This window comes from Sander lucioperca, chromosome 4, assembly GCF_008315115.2.
Source record: "Sander lucioperca isolate FBNREF2018 chromosome 4, SLUC_FBN_1.2, whole genome shotgun sequence".
NCBI lineage: Eukaryota > Metazoa > Chordata > Actinopteri > Perciformes > Percidae > Sander > Sander lucioperca.
This window is the reverse complement of record NC_050176.1, coordinates 35,443,725-35,462,424: the sequence shown is the minus strand read 5'-3', so window position 1 is coordinate 35,462,424 and position 18,700 is coordinate 35,443,725. Positions and strand designations below refer to the sequence as shown.

The following is an 18,700-nucleotide window of genomic DNA, read 5'->3' as shown; positions in this document are numbered from 1 at the left end:
ATAACATAGACACAGGCTAATTATTGATCACTAAAATGCTAGTTAACATTAGTAATTACACTTAAACAGCTAATGTGAGTCGAAACTGCCTGAGAGCTTCTCCTGTACCATACAGTAATTCCTCTACTGTACGACAGAAAGTCGCGTGGTTATGACACAATCGTTAGCCTATTTTTATAAAAACGTCTGCTACGGAGCCATAACGTGAGGGACAAGGTAATGGAGCCTTTTATACATTGTCGTGCTTCTTTAGAAATAAACAATGAACAAATAGAGTCTTTAAATGCTTCAGATGTAAAGTTATTCGCTGTCAAAGTGACGTTAAAATGAATGGGAGTCAATGGGATGCTAATGGCGGGTGATGGCTTGTTAGCATCAAAATGGCTCCATAGGAGGTACACTTTGTGGAGGCTGGCTTACCCCCTTGGGAAGTACACCTGGAGGTGCCTTAAAAAGCTACTTCTTCACTCACTGATGCCAATCTGGACGAAACGTGCACATAACACCGCTAATAAAAATATAAACTCTTCGTAGGGAAGAAGAACTTCTCTGCAACTGTTCAAGAAAGTTTTATTAATTTGAGTCGTGTAAAAAACATGTTCATGTAGGCTGATTTTTATTTGGGAGGGGGCTATCTTGTCAGGTGTTGGCTTGTCTGCAATGAGTTATAAATCTCTGCAAAAAATTAATAATAACATGTTCAATGACAACCAAAAACATTTGCTGGCACTCCTAGGTGACTTACCTGGCATGATGTTATACCTGTTGCAACGTCACATGCCTCAAAGAGAAACTGAAAGTTTGTCGTATAGTGACAGCAGAGAGAGATCACAAAAATGTAACGACGTTCATTAAAGTGCTCATATTATGCTCATTTTCAGGTTCATTATTGTATTTAGAGGTTGTACCAGAATATGTTTACATGGTTTAATTTTCAAAAAACACCATATTTTTGTCGTACTGCACATTGCTGCAGCTCCTCTTTTCACCCTGTGTTCAGGTCTCTGTTTTAGCTACAGAGTGAGACCTCTCACTGCTGTAACATCTTTGTTGGGAGTCGCACATGCTCAGTAGCTAGGTAAGGACTACTAGCCAGTCAGAAGCAGAGTATGAGGGCGTGCCCTGACAGTAGCTAGGTAAGGACTACTAGCCAGTCAGAAGCAGAGTATGAGGGCATGCCCTGACAGTACCTAGGTAAGGACTACTAGCCAGTCAGAAGCAGAGTATGAGGGCGTGCCCTGACAGTATCTAGGTAAGGACTACTAGCCAGTCAGAAGCAGAGTATGAGGGCGTGCCCTGACAGTAGCTAGGTAAGGACTACTAGCTAGTCAGAAGCAGAGTATGAGGGCGTGCCCTGACAGTACCTAGGTAAGGACTACTAGCCAGTCAGAAGCAGAGTATGAGGGCGTGCCCTGACAGTACCTAGGTAAGGACTACTAGCCAGTCAGAAGCAGAGTATGAGGGCGTGCCCTGACAGTATCTAGGTAAGGACTACTAGCCAGTCAGAAGCAGAGTATGAGGGCGTGCCCTGACAGTACCTAGGTAAGGACTACTAGCCAGTCAGAAGCAGAGTATGAGGGCGTGCCCTGACAGTAGCTAGGTAAGGACTACTAGCCAGTCAGAAGCAGAGTATGAGGGCGTGCCCTGACAGTACCTAGGTAAGGACTACTAGCCAGTCAGAAGCAGAGTATGAGGGCGTGCCCTGACAGTACCTAGGTAAGGACTACTAGCCAGTCAGAAGCAGAGTATGAGGGCGTGCCCTGACAGTATCTAGGTAAGGACTACTAGCCAGTCAGAGCAGAGTATGAGGGCGTGCCCTGACAGTATCTAGGTAAGGACTACTAGCCAGTCAGAAGCAGAGTATGAGGGCGTGCCCTGACAGTATCTAGGTAAGGACTACTAGCCAGTCAGAAGCAGAGTATGAGGGCGTGCCCTGACAGTATCTAGGTAAGGACTACTAGCCAGTCAGAAGCAGAGTATGAGGGCGTGCCCTGACAGTACCTAGGTAAGGACTGCTAGCCAGTCAGAAGCAGAGTATGAGGGCGTGCCCTGACAGTACCTAGGTTCAATTCAATTTCAATTCAATTTTATTTATAGTATCAAATCATAACAAGAGTTATCTCGAGACACTTTACAGATAGAGTAGGTCTAGACCACACTCTATAAAGCCCCAACAATTCCAATAGTTCCCCCAAGAGCAAGCATTAGCAGTGGCTATTGCGACAGTGGCGAGGAAAAACTCCCTTTTAGGAAGAAACCTCGGCAGACCCAGACTCTTGGTGGGCGGTGTCTGACGGTTGGGGTTATGACGGTACAGGATGTAGCGTGGCACAGCAGAGCATGGGTGGACGCGGTGGACGCAGCAGGACGTAGCCGAGCTTTGCAGGGAATCGCAGAGCGTAGCAGGGTGTAGCAGGTCCATAGCCACAGCTGCACCCAAGACCCAGGTCTTGGTGTCGCCCTAATCCGAGGCGATGTTCTGGGCGAAGAAGAAACCTAAGGACTCTGTGGAGTAAACTCCCCAGAGCTAGGTGAGTAACAAGCACTTCTGAGACAGGATGTGCATAAAAGGAAACAAAAGAAAAGAGTGTGTCATAAGAAGGAACTTCCTCGGCAGTCTAGAATTATAACAGCATAACTAGGAGAGGCACTATATTATTGATTATACGATAGGTAAATCTGATGACTGTAAAGAGAAGCAGAGAAAAGCAGGGGTGCTGTGTCTGCAGCTATACACCCTGCCCCGCCGGTCTAGGCGTTCACTGCAACTCCTCACTCCCTAACTATAAGCTTTATCAAAGAGGAGAGTTTTCAGTTTAGTCTTAAATGTAGCGACGGTGTCTGCCCCCCGAACCCAGATTGGGAGCTGGTTCCACAGGAGAGGAGCCTGATAGCTGAAGGCTCTGCCTCCCATTCTACTTTTAGAGACTCTAGGAACCACAAGTAACTCTGCATTCTGGGAGCGTAGTGCTCTAGTGGGACAATAAGGTACTAAGAGGTCCTCAAGATATGAAGGAGCTTGACCATTTAGAGCTTTGTAGGTCAGAAGAAGGATTTTAAATTCAATCCTGGATTTTACAGGAAGCCAATGGAGAGAAGCTAGTACAGGAGAAATATGATCTCTTTTCTTAGTTCTTGTCAGAACACGCGCTGCAGCATTCTGGATCAGCTGGAGAGTCCTAACGGACTTATTTGAGCATCCTGATAATAAGGAATTACAGTAGTCCAGCCTGGAAGTAACGAATGCATGGACTAGTTTTTCTGCATCGTTTTGAGATAGGATGTTCCTAATTTTAGCAATGTTACGAAGGTGAAAAAAGGCTGTTCTAGAGGTGTGTTTTAGATGGGCGTTAAAGGATAGATCCTGATCAAAAATAACTCCTAGATTTCTGACAGTAGTACTGGAGGCCAGGGCAATGCCATCCAGAGTAATTATATCTTCGGCTAATGAGGTTCGTAGGGGTTTGGAGCCCAGGACAATAACTTCGGTTTTGTTTGAGTTTAACATCAGGAAATTGTAGGCCATCCATGATTTTATATCTTTAATGCAAGCTTGAAGTTTAGCTAGCTGGCTGGTTTCGTCTGGCTTGATTGACAGATATAATTGGGTGTCATCCGCATAACAGTGAAAGTTAATTGAGTGTTTCCTAATAATATTGCCTAGAGGAAGCATATATAAGGAGAATAGAATTGGTCCAAGCACTGAGCCTTGAGGAACGCCATGGTTAATTTTAGCGTAATTGGAGGGTTTATTGTTAACATTAACAAATTGTGATCGATCAGAGAAGTAGGACTTAAACCAGTTTAGTGCGATTCCTTTAATGCCAACTAAATGTTCCAGTCTCTGTAAGAGGATGGTATGGTCAATAGTATTGAATACAGCACTAAGATCTAATAAGACAAGTACGGAGACAAGTCCTTTGTCTGATGCAGTTAGAAGATCGTTAGTGATTTTCACCAGTGCCATCTCTGTGCTATGATGCTTTCTAAATCCTGACTGAAAGTCCTCAAATAAGCTATTGCTATGTAGAAAATCACATAACTGATTAGCGACTACTTTCTCAAGGATCTTGGAGAGAAAGGGAAGGTTAGATATAGGTCTATAGTTGGCTAAGACCTCAGGATCGAGGGTGGGTTTTTTCAGTAGAGGTTTTATCACAGCTACTTTAAATGACTGCGGTACATAACCTGTCAATAAAGACATATTTATCATATCTAGCAATGAAGTGTTAACCACGGGTAACGCTTCTTTAAGTAGCCTCGTTGGGATGGGGTCCAAGAGACAGGTAGATGGCTTAGCTGAGGGTTGTTGTTGAGGGTTTATAGGATAAAAGCAATCTAAGTATATGTCAGGTCTAGTCGTTCTTTCTAGCAGTCTGTCAGTTAAAGGTGACCCATTAGAGGTTGGGGGAAAGAGGTGATGAATAGTATCTCTAATTGTTATAATTTTATCGTTAAAGAAACTCATGAAGTCGTCACTACTCAGAGCTATAGGAATAGATGGCTCAACAGAGCTGTGGCTATCTGTCAGCCTGGCTACAGTGCTGAAAAGAAACCTTGGGTTGTTCTTATTTTCTTCTATTAGTGATGAATAGTAGTCTGATCTGGCCTTTCTTAGGGTCTTCCTATAGGTTTTCAGACTGTCTTGCCAGTCTAAACGAGATTCTTCCAGTTTGGTGGAACGCCATTTACTTTCAAGTTTGCGCGAGATTTGCTTTAATTTACGAGTTTGGGAGTTATACCAAGGTGCTAGTTTCCTTTGCTTCATCGTCTTCTTTTTAAGGGGAGCAACAGAGTCTAAAGTCGTCCGTAGGCAGGCCGTAGCACCGTCTACGAAATGATCAATTTGAGAGGGACTAAAGTTTACATAAAGATCCTCTGTTATATTACAGCACGTTAATGAGTTTAGTGCTGTTGGAATATCTTCCTTAAATTTAGCTATAGCACTGTCAGATAGGCTTCTAGCGTAGAAGCTTTTATCTAATTTCGTATAATCGGGTAGTAAGAATTCGAAAGTTATTAAGAAGTGGTCTGATAATAAAGGATTTTGCGGGAATACTATTACGTCTTCAATTTTGATGCCATATGCCAGCACAAGGTCAAGGGTGTGGTTAAAACAGTGCGTGGCCTCGTGCACACTCTGACTGAAACCAATTGAATCTAGTAGTGAGTTGAAAGCAGTACTAAGGCTATTGCTGTCAACGTCCACATGGATATTAAAATCACCTACAATAAGTACTTTGTCTGATTTTAGGACTACACATGATAAAAACTCTGAGAATTCCGATAAAAATTCACAATATGGACCTGGAGCTCGGTAGACAACAACAAATATAATTGGCTGTACTGTTTTCTATGTTGAATGCTGAAGGTTAAGAACGAGATTTTCAAAAGAGTTATAATTTAGTTTAGGTTTAGGATTAATTAACAGGTTTGAGTCAAATATGGCTGCAACTCCCCCTCCTCGGCCTGAGCCTCGTGGAATTTGAGTATTAATATGAGTGGGAGGAGTGGCTTCATTTAGACTGACATACTCTTCATGGCCCAGCCAGGTTTCAGTTAGACTAGAAGTCAGAAGCAGAGTATGAGGGCGTGCCCTGACAGTCCCTAGGTAAGGACTACTAGCCAGTCAGAAGCAGAGTATGAGGGCGTGCCACGCTAGCAGCTAGGCGAGCATTATAACGTGTGTTACAAAGTGACCCACGTTCCAGTGCTCGAATTATCATTTGTCTTTAAGGGGGTTGCTCACATATCCTAGTGGTGTGGTGGTGAAGTGCAGTCATGCTGCGTTCATGAGCGTAGGGTAGGCTCAGGTCTATGTCCCGTTGTAGCCTATATTTTATATTTTAATTTAACGTCTTTAATGGTAAGAGACCGCACAGGGATGGATAATGAGCGTTAAATTACAATGCCACATATGGCAGACACCTTCAGATATGAGAGACCCCCTCAGATTTTTGACTTTGTTGCTTTCATGGGAGCCAGTCCTCACTCTATGGGAGCTCGGCTCCCTCTGGCTCCCACGTAATTCGAGCACTGCCACGTTCGTCTCTGAAGTCGTCTCTTTACAGCGCAGCGCAAAGCCCGATGCAAGTCTCTTTGCTAGTTTAAGACCAACGCAGTTGTCAATTTCCCATCCAGCGCCCAAATCGTTTAAATAGCAAATGCACCTATAGGCCCATCTTTGCGCCCATGGGCGTGCTGGTCTTACAGGGAGGTGTGTTCAGGTGCATTCTGGGCGTGCTGGTCTTACAGGGAGGTGTGTTCAGGTGCATTCTGGGCGTATTGCTATCTTGAGGCAGCGGGAAGTGATGGCACCATTGACCAACAAAAACCTGGTCTAAAGTCAATAACGCAGCATTTCATTGTTATTTTAACAGAATATTAGTAAAATGCTCCTAGGCTCGTGCACAGCGCATGCACACTATGCTTGTTACACACACAGGGACGCACAGCAGCACACACACATGCAGAAGATTACAAATAAAAAAATTACGGTGCAAATCCTTCATCATAACAGCAATGCTCCAAGGTCCAAACGTGCCTGGCTTTTAAAGGGAATGGGAGATGATCTCTGATTGGTTTATTGCATGTTACGCCCAAAACACACCTCTGATTAATGAAGACACTAAGTACAACCCTTTAGAACCATGCGCCCGGCACACAGAGCCTTTTTTCCTCCGTCAAACTAGCGAAAGTGGATTTGGACACGCCCTAAACGCACCTGCACCAGGCGCTTCACGCCGTGCACTTAGATCGTTAAAATAGGGCCCTCAGTGTGAAAATGCTGTGGCAGCCCTTTCTCTCTAGCTATGCACAACCAACAACAAGCTACAGAAATCAAATCATATCTGCTGCTGGTGAGGTTTGGGTTAGGCCACTGGTGTTTAAGATGTGTAAAGGAGGCAGGGTAACTATGCAGGAAATCCTGCCTGGTGGGATTTATTTCCTGATAGGAACGTCACAGCAAAGAGAGGCAGAGTTCAACTTCACTTCCTCAAATGAAACGTAAAGTTTGTCAGAAGTTGAGTCTCTTTGTTTCTCTCTAAAGAAAGATTCAAGAGTACATCGGGGCTTTCTCCACAACATAGCAGTTTCTCTGGTGAGTACAACTGTAATAATATGAATATATAATGTTTAATGTTACATTAAAAAGCAAAAGAAATGTCTGCCACGTTTGGGAGCTCTCAATATATTTATATGTGTCCTTTAATTACGTAAAGTATGGAAAACACACAACAAATAATTAGATTACATGTGGAGCCTCCCCCTTTTTTCACTTTCTAATGTTAGTATGTGTCTTCTGTCAAGCAGCTGAGCAATACGACTCGTGACCAAAGTCAACGCTTCTCAAACAGGAACTTTTGTGAAGTAAATTATTCAGTTAATGTTGTTATCCTTAAGGTTTTGTCAGTGAAAAACTTTCAAATAATATCATAAGTCATTCAGATGCACACGATACTTTTAATTGACAGTTGTCACATGCTGTTGTTAAAAAAAGATCCTCTTTTAAAATGTTGAATAATGTATATACAGACACCAACTGTAACACTGTTGGTGTTTACATTTTGCATTGCCATTAACTGTAATTAAAAACACAATACAACTTGTCAAGGACTTGAAAACCAAAACTTAAGACTTGGGACTTTCCTGTCTTGACTCATAACTAGTGTTTCAACATGCGAGTATTTTTGGTAAATTCCAAACAGGAACTTAGTCACACCTTTTTTAGCAGTAAGCCTGGCTCAGTTTTTGGCATGCATTTAAAGACATGCATGCAACTAGGACTACAGTTGAACATTAGCCGACTGGCTAACACTGGCGCATTTACAGAAATGTTGATTAATGTGCATTGTCCTAATCAAATAAATAAATAAATAAAAATAAATACATCTTCTCTTGCAAAGTCAGCTACTGCTCACCGCTAAGCTACTGTGGTCTCTAGTGTTCCAAGTGTATAAGGTCTCCTGCACACTGGCTGCGTGGCGTGAGCGTGGCGTGTCAGTTGCGTGTCAGTTGCGTGGCGTTTTCTGTCTTTACACACCAGAAAGGTGTCTGACGTAGCGCTGCTGCTGCTAGCCTTGTCTGTACACATGCATGTTTCCCATTAACATAAACATAAATATATACTGATCTGATTACAGCAAAGACAACGTCGGCAGTATTGACGGCAAAATAGGCTACAGAATATTTCATTCTGTATTGACAGCTGGTGCAATATTTTAAAATCGATAATTATTTATTATTAATTTTTAAATTACATTTATGGTCAAACCTAGAGACTTTCAAACATCAAAATGTCATTTATTAAATGTATTCATGTCAAAATGACATATAAACATCTTTTCGTATTCTATTTCACCTGGAAACGCTTCCAACACGCTTGAAAATAGGCGTCGGTTCTATTTCTAGCATGCACGCATTTTCTGAGACGTGCGTGTCAGGCAGGCACTGTGCAGCTCTAACCTGTTAACATGGGAGCCGAAATAAAAACAGACACACCACGGAGCCAGTGTGCAGGAGCCCTAAGAAAAAAGATTGAATTCCTCAAACATTTCATCAAACAAAAAAACAGACATTATTTCACACTTTCATTTGTGTTCCCAGTGTGTAGATATGGCTGAAGCTAGTTGTCGACTGTCTGAAGATCAGTTTCTGTGCCCCATCTGTCTGGATGTGTTCACTGATCCTGTCACCACATCATGTGGACACAACTTCTGCAGAAACTGCATCACTGAACACTGGAATAGTAATAACCGGTACCGGTGTCCGATGTGTAAAACGGTTTTCAACACAAGGCCTGAGTTGCTCATCAACACTTTCATCTCTGAGATGGTCGCTCAGTTCAGAGAGTCAGCTCAACAGAAAGCCAGCAGCAGCAGCTCAGAGCAACATGTGTCCAAACCAGGAGAAGTTCCCTGTGACGTCTGCACTGGAACCAAACTGAAGGCCCTGAAGTCCTGCCTGGTGTGTCTGGCCTCCTACTGTGAGACTCACCTGGAGCCTCATCTGACCATGTCAGGCCTGAAAAGACATCAGCTGATCGACCCTGTGGAGAACCTGGAAGGCAGGATGTGTATGAAGCACAATAAACCTCTGGAGCTGTTCTGTAAGATCGACCAGACATGTGTCTGCATGATCTGCACTGTTTTAGACCACAAGATGCATGATGTTGTTCCTCTGAAAGAAGAATATGAAGAAAAGAAGGCTGAGCTGGGGAAGACAGAGGCTGAAATTCAGCAGATGATCAAAGAGAGACAACAAAGGATTCGGAATATCAATCGCAGGGTCAACTCCAGCAGGAAAAATGCAGAGTCAGAGATAGCAGAAGGTGTTGAGGCCTTCACAGCTCTGGTGAAGTTGATTGAGAGAAGCATGAACATCCTCATTGATACAATTCAAGAGAAGCAGAAAGCAATAGAAAAACAGGCCCAAGCTTTCATCAAAGAGCTGGAACAGGAAATCTCTGAGCTAATGAAGAGAAGCACTGAGGTGGAGCAGCTCTCACGCTCTGAAGACCACCTTCATGTTCTCCAAAGCATCCAGTCTATGAAAGCTGTTCCACCCACCAAAGACTGGGCAAAAGTCAGAGTCTGTCCACAATCATATGTGGGGACTGTGGCAAGAGCTTTGGCTCAGCTGGAGGAGACACTGAGTGAAGACATTAAGAAACTGTTTAAATCTGAACTAAAGGGGGTCCAGCGGTATGCAGTGGATGTGAGTCTTGATCCTGATACAGCACATCCTACACTCATCCTGTCTGATGATGGGAAACAAGTGTATCATGGTGACGTGAAGAAAAATCTCCCTGACAAACCAGAGAGATTTTCTAATTGTCTTTGTGTTTTTGGAAAGCAGAGTTTCTCAGAGCAGAGTTCCTCTTCAGGCAGATTTTACTTCGAGGTTGAAGTTAAAGAAAAGACTAAATGGACTTTAGGAGTGGTCAGAGAGTCGATCAACAGGAAAGAGAACATCCCACTGAGCCCTGAGGATGGTTACTGGACTATAGGATTGAGAAATGAAAATGAGTACAAAGCTAATGCTGAGCCTCCAGTCCTTCTCTCTCTGAAGTCCCAGCCTCAGAAGGTGGGGGTGTTTGTGGATTGTCTGGAGGGTCTGGTCTCCTTTTATGACGTAGATGCTGCAGCTCTTATCTACTTCTTTACTGGCTGCTCCTTCACTGAGAAGCTCTTCCTATACCTCGGTCCTTGTCCTAATGATGGTGGTAAAAACTCTGCCCCTCTGATCCTCTCTCCTGTCAATCGCACTGAGACCGAGTAGAACAATTATTTGATTTTGTATGAAAGCAATCAGCTTTAAATAAGAGTACATATTATTTAGTAACGGTCACTGTATTTTGGCTTTTTCTGATTTTGGCTTTTTGATATTACATCATATTTCAACGCATATGAACAAGTTTGTATGATATTGTATAGAAACTTATGCACACCCAGCCGTACGATCTCCTACGAATTTAGGCATCCACCAGCTGGTCGTGTGACAACCTGGTTAAGTTTAGCGGCCTTTACAGTTCAATTTAGCTGACAAAAGGTTACTAAGAGTGGGCTTCAGAGCACCGTGAGCTGTCAGTCGTTTCAGAGGCCGTTGCTAGTTGAGTTTAGCTGACAAAAGGTGACTGAGCTGGTTACATGGCACCATGAGCGGCCGGTCATTTCAGCACTCTTAAGGCCTTTTTACAGTCGCCGTTCCCGACCTTTCACGCGACAATGTGACGTAAAAATCACGTAGATCTCGCTGGCGCGCCAGAGGTTGCACACCACTCTATTTTTTTCAGCGGCGCACGACAAAGCAGAAACAGAAGCATTGGACGACTTATTTCTTGTAAACTTACTGGGTTAAGATGAGCTCTATTATGGTGAATGAAAGGCTTGATCTGAGGAAGTAGGTCATCGAATGGTTGTGCAGACATTCTGAAGTTCTTCTCTTCGTCTATCATCCTCATTTGTTTCACGAGGATATTGAACTCACCATATTTATGTCTGGCATTATTCTTTTTCTTCGTTTCTTTGCAAGCAGGCTCAAAAGCAGCTGTTCTTCCTCATCCATTGACTCCAATCTCATTTTAGCCACTGTTAACATTGACGTCAATGCTGCTGCTGCCAGTTCTGCCACTGTTTACCTTTTTCTTCTTCTTCTAGTCCGTAGAAATAGCAAAGTCGGTAGCTTTTGCTCAGTTGCGACACCTCTGTTCAGGAGAAGACTGCAACTAGTGTCGCGACCACCACGCACGAGTATAAATAGTTACAGCACTCCCATGACGTCACACTGTCGCCCAACAGGTCGGGAATGGCGAGTATAATGAACGTTTTATACAGAAGCAGTTAATGTGGTCCTTACAGCAAAAATACATGTAACACATACTAATTACAGTGCTTTAGTAGTACTTTTCGTAGCTATATGATGTACGAATGGTTAATAACAACAGCCTGCATGTTTAGCTTCAATGTAGTCTATATCGACAACGTTTTTTTTCCAGGAATGTTCAGGTGCCGCCTGAAATTCCGCCGGATGTCCCTCATTTCGGCCGGATCCCCTTCCTCTGTCTCTGTGTTGGCGTTCTAACCTCCAGTAGATTTATGAGGACTATGGTTACCTGCTCCTCAGATCTCTGCAGGGCAAATCCAGACAGCTAGCTAGGCTATCTGTCCAATATGAGTTTCAACCTTTGAACATACATGTTCCACCAAAACGAGGCTATTTTGCAGAGGCACCGTTGCTCTGTCCGGCGCCGTCCAAGACGATTGTGATTGGTTTAAAGAAATGCCAATAAACCAGAGCACGTTTTTCTTCCATCCAGGAATGCTGTGTGGACTAGCCAGACCCTCCTTCGCAGCGCTGTGGAGGAAGGTCTGGCAATGCGAGACTACCTTCAATGTATCCCACTGTTACTCACTGCTGCAACACATAGGTTTTAACCCCTGCAAACCTTGCAAGGCTCATAATGTGTCTGGAAGTGAGTTGAAATGTGTTTGAATGATGGACATTTAGAGTACTGAGGTGTAGATCCTAGAATGATGGGTGCAGGGTTTGCATATTTTACTCAATATAAGTTTCACGTAGCTTTATTATTGCGTCTGATAAATGTGTCTTACATTGTGTGTTTTTTAAAACTTTAAAGATTCTGAAGGGGAAAACAGGGCTCAACTGCAACCACGAAATGATAGCCCAACGCTGGCTTCTCCCCCCCATTCACTTTGTATAAAACAGTGGTTGGCGTATTTTCTGGACATAGTTATGCTTGAGCTCTCTACAGCAAGGATTAACAAAGCCAAGTCATCGACTATAGAGCTATGGAGAAACACAGCAGCACAAATATCAGACCTAATGGGTCAGTGTAACGCTTATCAGTTCAATTTTGCACAAACGGACATTTGGAAAAACAGCAAAATGGGTTCAAATATCCAATTTTTCATTTTTTTCCACCTTGACAAATTAAAAAATTGGATCTTTAAACTGTTTTTCCAATTTCCTGTTTTTTATTCAGAGGATCAGAAATTTAGAAAATTACAAAATTGCGTCTGAGCTCCAATTATTCAATACTGTAATGATATTCTCTTCCTCTACTTTGTGGAATATGCAGGTCATTAACTGCATATGGACCAAAAAAAACTAAAAACTGATAGACTTTGGGGTCAGAGGTGCAACTGATGGTTTCGAGTGGGGGGTGGGGCGTAGCTAGGAGGAACGAGGGAGAGAATATCATCGCAGTATTGAATAATTGGAGCTCAGATGCAATTTTGTAATTTTCTAAATTTCTGATCCCGTGAATAAAAACAGAAAATTGGAAAAACAGTTTAAAGATCCAATTTTTTAATTTGTCAAGGTGGGAAAAAAAAGAAAAATTGGATATTTTAACCATAGACTGTATATATTAGTGGACAGCGCATCCGGTTCAGCAAAATGCGGCAAATACGGAAGTGCCTTAAACCTGCAATCTATCTGAATTCCAGCAGGAGGCGACACGTGCGGTTGCAAAAAGGAGGTCGGTTTCTACAGAAGTCAAAATGACCCACTTCTCACTTGATTTATTACCTCAGTAAACATTTCAATTAAGAGTTTATGGTCTCAATCGCTAGTTTTAAGTCTTCTGCAACACAGAATGATGTTAATTTTTTGAATTATGGTCTCGTTGATTTTAAAATCGGCGATAAAGCAAGGGGTGTTTTAGGGCGTGGCTATGATGTGATTACCATCCAATTTTTTAATTTGTCAAGGCAGAAAAAAAAAATGAAAAATTGGATATTGGAACCCATTTTTCTGTTTTTCCAAATGTCCGTTTGTGCTTAGAAAATTGAACTGATGAGTGTTACACTGACCCTAATGACCTCAGTGCCACAAGAAATAGAGGACAGTGACTAGGCAAGGTGTGATTTCCATTTGTTTATTTGTTTTCCTCAAGACCGCAGAGGGTGGGGGGCGGGAGAGGGTTTTTGTTCTTGTTCAATTTGTGTTTATCTGTTGTGTATTTTCAATGAATGAAATGATCTTAAAAAAATCAGGGCTATAGTCTAATCTGATCTAATCTAAATACTGCATTAACTGTCTGCGAGATCGCCAAAACATCATGACATAAAGTTCCACAGAAACAAGAAATGAAAGGTGTAATGTATGCATACAGTACTTTAAATGGCCTGATCAGTGTACATATAAAAATGCTGGATTGTAACAGATCAATTATTTTTATAATCTGTGTTTCTCACATTAATTACATTTGTTAGAATTAAATAAAAGCAGTTAGAAAAATCTGGGACGTGAGTTGAATTATTAATATGACTCTGTAAGGTAACTCAAGGTATTAGATTAATGTAGTGGAGTAAAAAGTACTGTACTACAAGTACAATGTGTTTCCATGTTATGCTGCTTCTACCATCTCAGAGATAAATATTGTACTTTTTAGTGCATTTAGTTGAGTTACTTTGTAGATTTAGATTAATACATAACACAGGCCTACATCAACTAATGCATGACGATACATTATATGGTAAGCAACCCAGATTAAAATGAGCTCCACTTTACTAGCTGCAATATTAAAGGGATAGTTCAGATCTTTTGAAGTGAGGTTATAGCTACTTCTCCATAGCCATTGTTTTAGCTGGGTCTCCCACAGCCCTATGTTCCCACAGACCTATATTCCCACAGCCCTATGTTCCCACAGCAATATGTTCCCACAGCAATATGTTCCCACAGACCTATGTTCCCACAGCCCTACACAGAAAAATGATGGGTTAAAAATAACCCAACTTGGGTTGTTTTATAACCCAACCGCTGGATCAATATTGCACCAGACCAGCAGTAGTTAATTTGACCCAGCAAGATGGGTTGGTCATTTTTAACCCAACAGATGAGTTAAATATTCTACCCAAATGCTGGGTCAAATTAATTACAATTCTGGGTTGATTCAACTACATATTTGTTATATAGTGTACCCAAATTCTGGGTAAAATTAACCCATATGCCAGATTAATTCTAACACATTACAGTACAATTTAAGAAAATAAATTGCAATAGACTACCCATAGCTATAAAACTGTTAAACTACAAACCTAGAACAGAATACATGCTAGATTTATGCATATATTATGCAATAAACACTTAAACAATACATAAACAAATCAACATAATGGAATCTTTGAAAAAATGTATTATATTACATTAATTAATATCAACAATATAGTGGAACTGGTGCAGTTCATATCACTCAGGTAGGAAAACATTCAGAGCAAAACAATTACGAATGAACTGGCTGAACATTCAATAAGCCAACAATCAACAGGTCTATAGTGAACAAATTCATTTCCTATTAAAAAGCTCTACTTTACTCTAGCTTTACTTGCAAGCAAGTATTCTACTTTGAATAAACTTTACCATTTTAGACTCCCCTCCTGGCATTTCATATATTACAGTCGGTATGAAATCCCACACATGTTCACACTGCTTTGGGTATTTAATGTTAAAGACAAAGAATGCCTTGAAGCAGACATCAACGGCCTGAAGCAGTGCTTCTTGTTCCAGGGCCTGTCCAGCTATTATGACGAAGGCCTGAAATGCGCTCTGATCATTTCCCAGCGTCAGGATGTAGGGGTATGGTTTGCATGCCTTGGCCTCACGGAGGTACTCCACCATGTTTATTCCAGGCTAAAAAAGAAAGAATACAAGAGAGCAAGTGAGAGAGTGCGAGTGAGTAAGGACCAAATGTCTACCGACTACTACAGTAGAATTAAAATATAGACATTGTGAAGACCATTTTCCTGGTCCTCACTAGAGAAATGATTGTTTTATGATAAAGTCTAGTTAGCTTTACAATTTGGAAAAGATTCAGTGCATCTCTAATACAAAAAGTTGAACTGTAATAGTCTACATTTCATTGCACATAATGAAATATTCCAAACCTTTTTTGATTAAGTCTTGATGGTTATGGCATATAGCTCACATTACAGAAAACAATTTAAAAAAGGATTCAGACCTCAATTGACCTAAAAAGCCATAAATCGATTGATGATCTATCATTACAATAAACATTGTGATGTGGAGGCAGGGAATAGTGGACCCAAACGCAGAGATGAGGCAGGCAGGCAGGAGATGAATATAACTCAGGGATTTAATTCAACAAAAAGCGGCAGTACAAAGACTGGAAAACTCACAAGGTAATGAATAACTGACGGGCAAAAACACAGGCAGGAACACAAGCTGAAACAAGACACGAGGAAGCACAACACAGGTCACAGGGAAGAACACGAGACGATCTAACAAGAGACAAAGGGAACACAGAGGCTAAATACATGAGGTGATGAGTAAATCAGGAACAGGTGAGACAACAGGTGAAACACATCAGGGCGGGGCAGGACAATCAACAAAGGAGGGAAAACACAGAAAGTAAAACTAGACAAGACAAGACAGAAAACAGACTATCAAAATAAAAAAGGAAGCAGAACATACACAGGGAAATGCGAAACCGAAAAATACAACAAAATATACACAGACCACAATACACAAAATACATTTACAAGACAGGGAACAGAACCTACAGAAAAAAACAGGGAGATAACTAAACAGAAATATACACAACAGAAATATACATACAAACATTTACAAACAAGGCAACTGAAATGTCCAAACCATCACAAACATGCTCAGAAAATGTGTGCGGCCCACCTATTTGACTATCCTATCTGGCTGATAGGCAGCCAGGTTAGGTGGTCCGATAGGTGGGCTGCAAATGCTATGTAGATTTAATGGGTTAAAATACAAAAGTGTCAACCTTCTGATAAATATGTTAATTTCTGCACTCAATACTTTGTTGGTGCCTGTTTTAGAACAAATGACTGCATCAGTGCGGTGTGGTACAGAGGTAATCAGCCTGTGGCACTGCTGGATGCTTTGATAGTGACCAACGCGTTGTAAGCTTGTAGAACGGCTATTTTCCGAATACTTTCAGGCTATATTTGATGCCTGTCCCCAAAAGTATAGTAAAACAAACCTGGATATGCATGTGTGCGTGCACACATTCTTGAGCTCAGATATGTTGATAAAATGAATAAAGTTTCCCCTTTAGATGTACTTGAGGACTTACAGGCTTATGGTCGATGAAGGCCAAGCTGCATTCCTGAATGGTGTGGCGAACCACTTTCGCACCGCGGCCACGGCCATCTTTGTAAGTTGAAGGTGGAAGCAAGGCTGGCAGCTGCCTCAGGGCGAGTTCCCCAACGCCATCTGTAGGAAGACATAGGTGTCAATAAGATGTGGAATGGCATACCTGTGATTTTGTCATTCAATATCAAACTAAAATAAAACCCATGCTAACTGTTACGTGCAGTTAATTCCCGCCCTGCAGCTGGTTAGTTTGTAGTTTAGTTGATCCTCCTATTATTGGGCCGGAAGGCGGCAGAGATCTAAGTATTTAAAAGAGTACCGGAGTACAGTCACTGCGCTTCTGTGGCAGTAAACATGTCACACACACCCTTAACTAACCGTGCTATATTCAGAGTTGTACAAGATATTCAAGGCTGACAATGTTAACATGACAACAGCAGAGCTACGCACGTACACACACACACACAAACACACACAGCCACCCCGCAGCCTCATAGTAGAGTAACTAGCTCAGCTATGCTGTGGATGGGAAAACAAATATTTCTTACCTTTAAATTTTCGACAAGGTCTGTCAGCTGCCACTCTGTCAAAGTGTTAATGACAAAGCTGTCCATCGATCTGAAACAAACACAAAAAGAGCTTAAGCAAAAATACAATAACTATTGTATTAACTATTCAGATGACACCATGCAAAAGCAATACACACTAGCAGCAGAATGGAATCCAATGTGAAGATAACAGCCATTTTATTTAGCATCACAAAATATAGAGAAAACTATCCTCCCTCTCTCCCTATACAATTCATATGACAAATTGCATACATGTAAATTGTCCATGTTTTTACTTCACAAGAATATTTCTGGCTTCTCACAGCAGCCTTCAGGGCACGACTGTCAGTATAACAGTCTACAGCAGTGGTTCCCAAACTTTTTATTATATATTGCATATATAATAAGCTTGATAAAGCTTATAGTTAGGGAGTGAGGAGTTGCAGTGAACGCCTAGACCGGCGGGGCAGGGTGTATAGCTGCAGACACAGCACCCCTGCTTTTCTCTGCTTCTCTTTACAGTCATCAGATTTACCTATCGTATAATCAATAATATAGTGCCTCTCCTAGTTATGCTGTTATAATTCTAGACTGCCGAGGAAGTTCCTTCTTATGACACGCTCTTTTCTTTTGTTTCCTTTTATGCACATCCTGTCCCAGAAGTGCTTGTTACTCACCTAGCTCTGGGGAGTTTACTCCCCGGAGTCCTTATGTTTCTTCTTCGCCCAGAACATCGCCTCGGATTAGGGCGACACCAAGACCTGGGTCTTGGGTGCAGCTGTGGCTATGGACCTGCTACACCCTGCTACGCTCTGCGATTCCCTGCAAAGCTCGGCTACGTCCTGCTGCGTCCACCGCGTCCACCCATGCTCTGCTGTGCCACGCTACATCCTGTACCGTCATAACCCCAACCGTCAGACACCGCCCACCAAGAGTCTGGGTCTGCCGAGGTTTCTTCCTAAAAGGGAGTTTTTCCTCGCCACTGTCGCAATAGCCACTGCTAATGCTTGCTCTTGGGGGAACTATTGGAATTGTTGGGGCTTTATAGAGTGTGGTCTAGACCTACTCTATCTGTAAAGTGTCTCGAGATAACTCTTGTTATGATTTGATACTATAAATAAAATTGAATTGAATTGAATTGAATTGAATATTTCTTAACCCTTCACTCAAGTGGCCCTTGTCGTTTGCCAGGCCGCCATTTTAAATAAGAATTTGTTCTTATCTATTGTGGGTCACCACATTACTTAAATAAATGCACATAGATACATTTAGTCAAACATATCAGGTTATCTCACAGTTTTTACATACTTTAATCAGTCAAACACTGTCTTATGCCTTCACATTTCACATTAAAAGCTTCAGGAAAAACAAGCGCGTTCATTTATAGCCAGTTAAAATATTATAGCTAGCAAAGCAACTAACTGACAGCCTGTTGGCTAGTAAACTAGTTAACTGGTGAATCACCTGGCTAGCTTGAAACTAGCTGGCAAATTAGCCTGGCGAACTCAATAAACATGACCATATGCCCATGGGCATTATGA

General features: G+C 41.9%; 1 protein-coding gene across 1 annotated transcript; it reads left to right on the top strand.

Annotated features, from left to right (window-relative positions):
• Positions 1-6,978: 6,978 nt before the first annotated feature.
• On the top strand, positions 6,979-10,554 carry LOC116059210 (E3 ubiquitin-protein ligase TRIM39-like). The gene is made up of 2 exons (XM_031312163.2): positions 6,979-7,102; positions 8,608-10,554. Exon 2 carries the CDS (start codon positions 8,617-8,619, stop codon positions 10,279-10,281), a length of 1,665 nt encoding a protein of 554 aa, XP_031168023.1. The 5' UTR covers positions 6,979-7,102; positions 8,608-8,616; the 3' UTR covers positions 10,282-10,554.
• Positions 10,555-18,700: the final 8,146 nt, after the last annotated feature.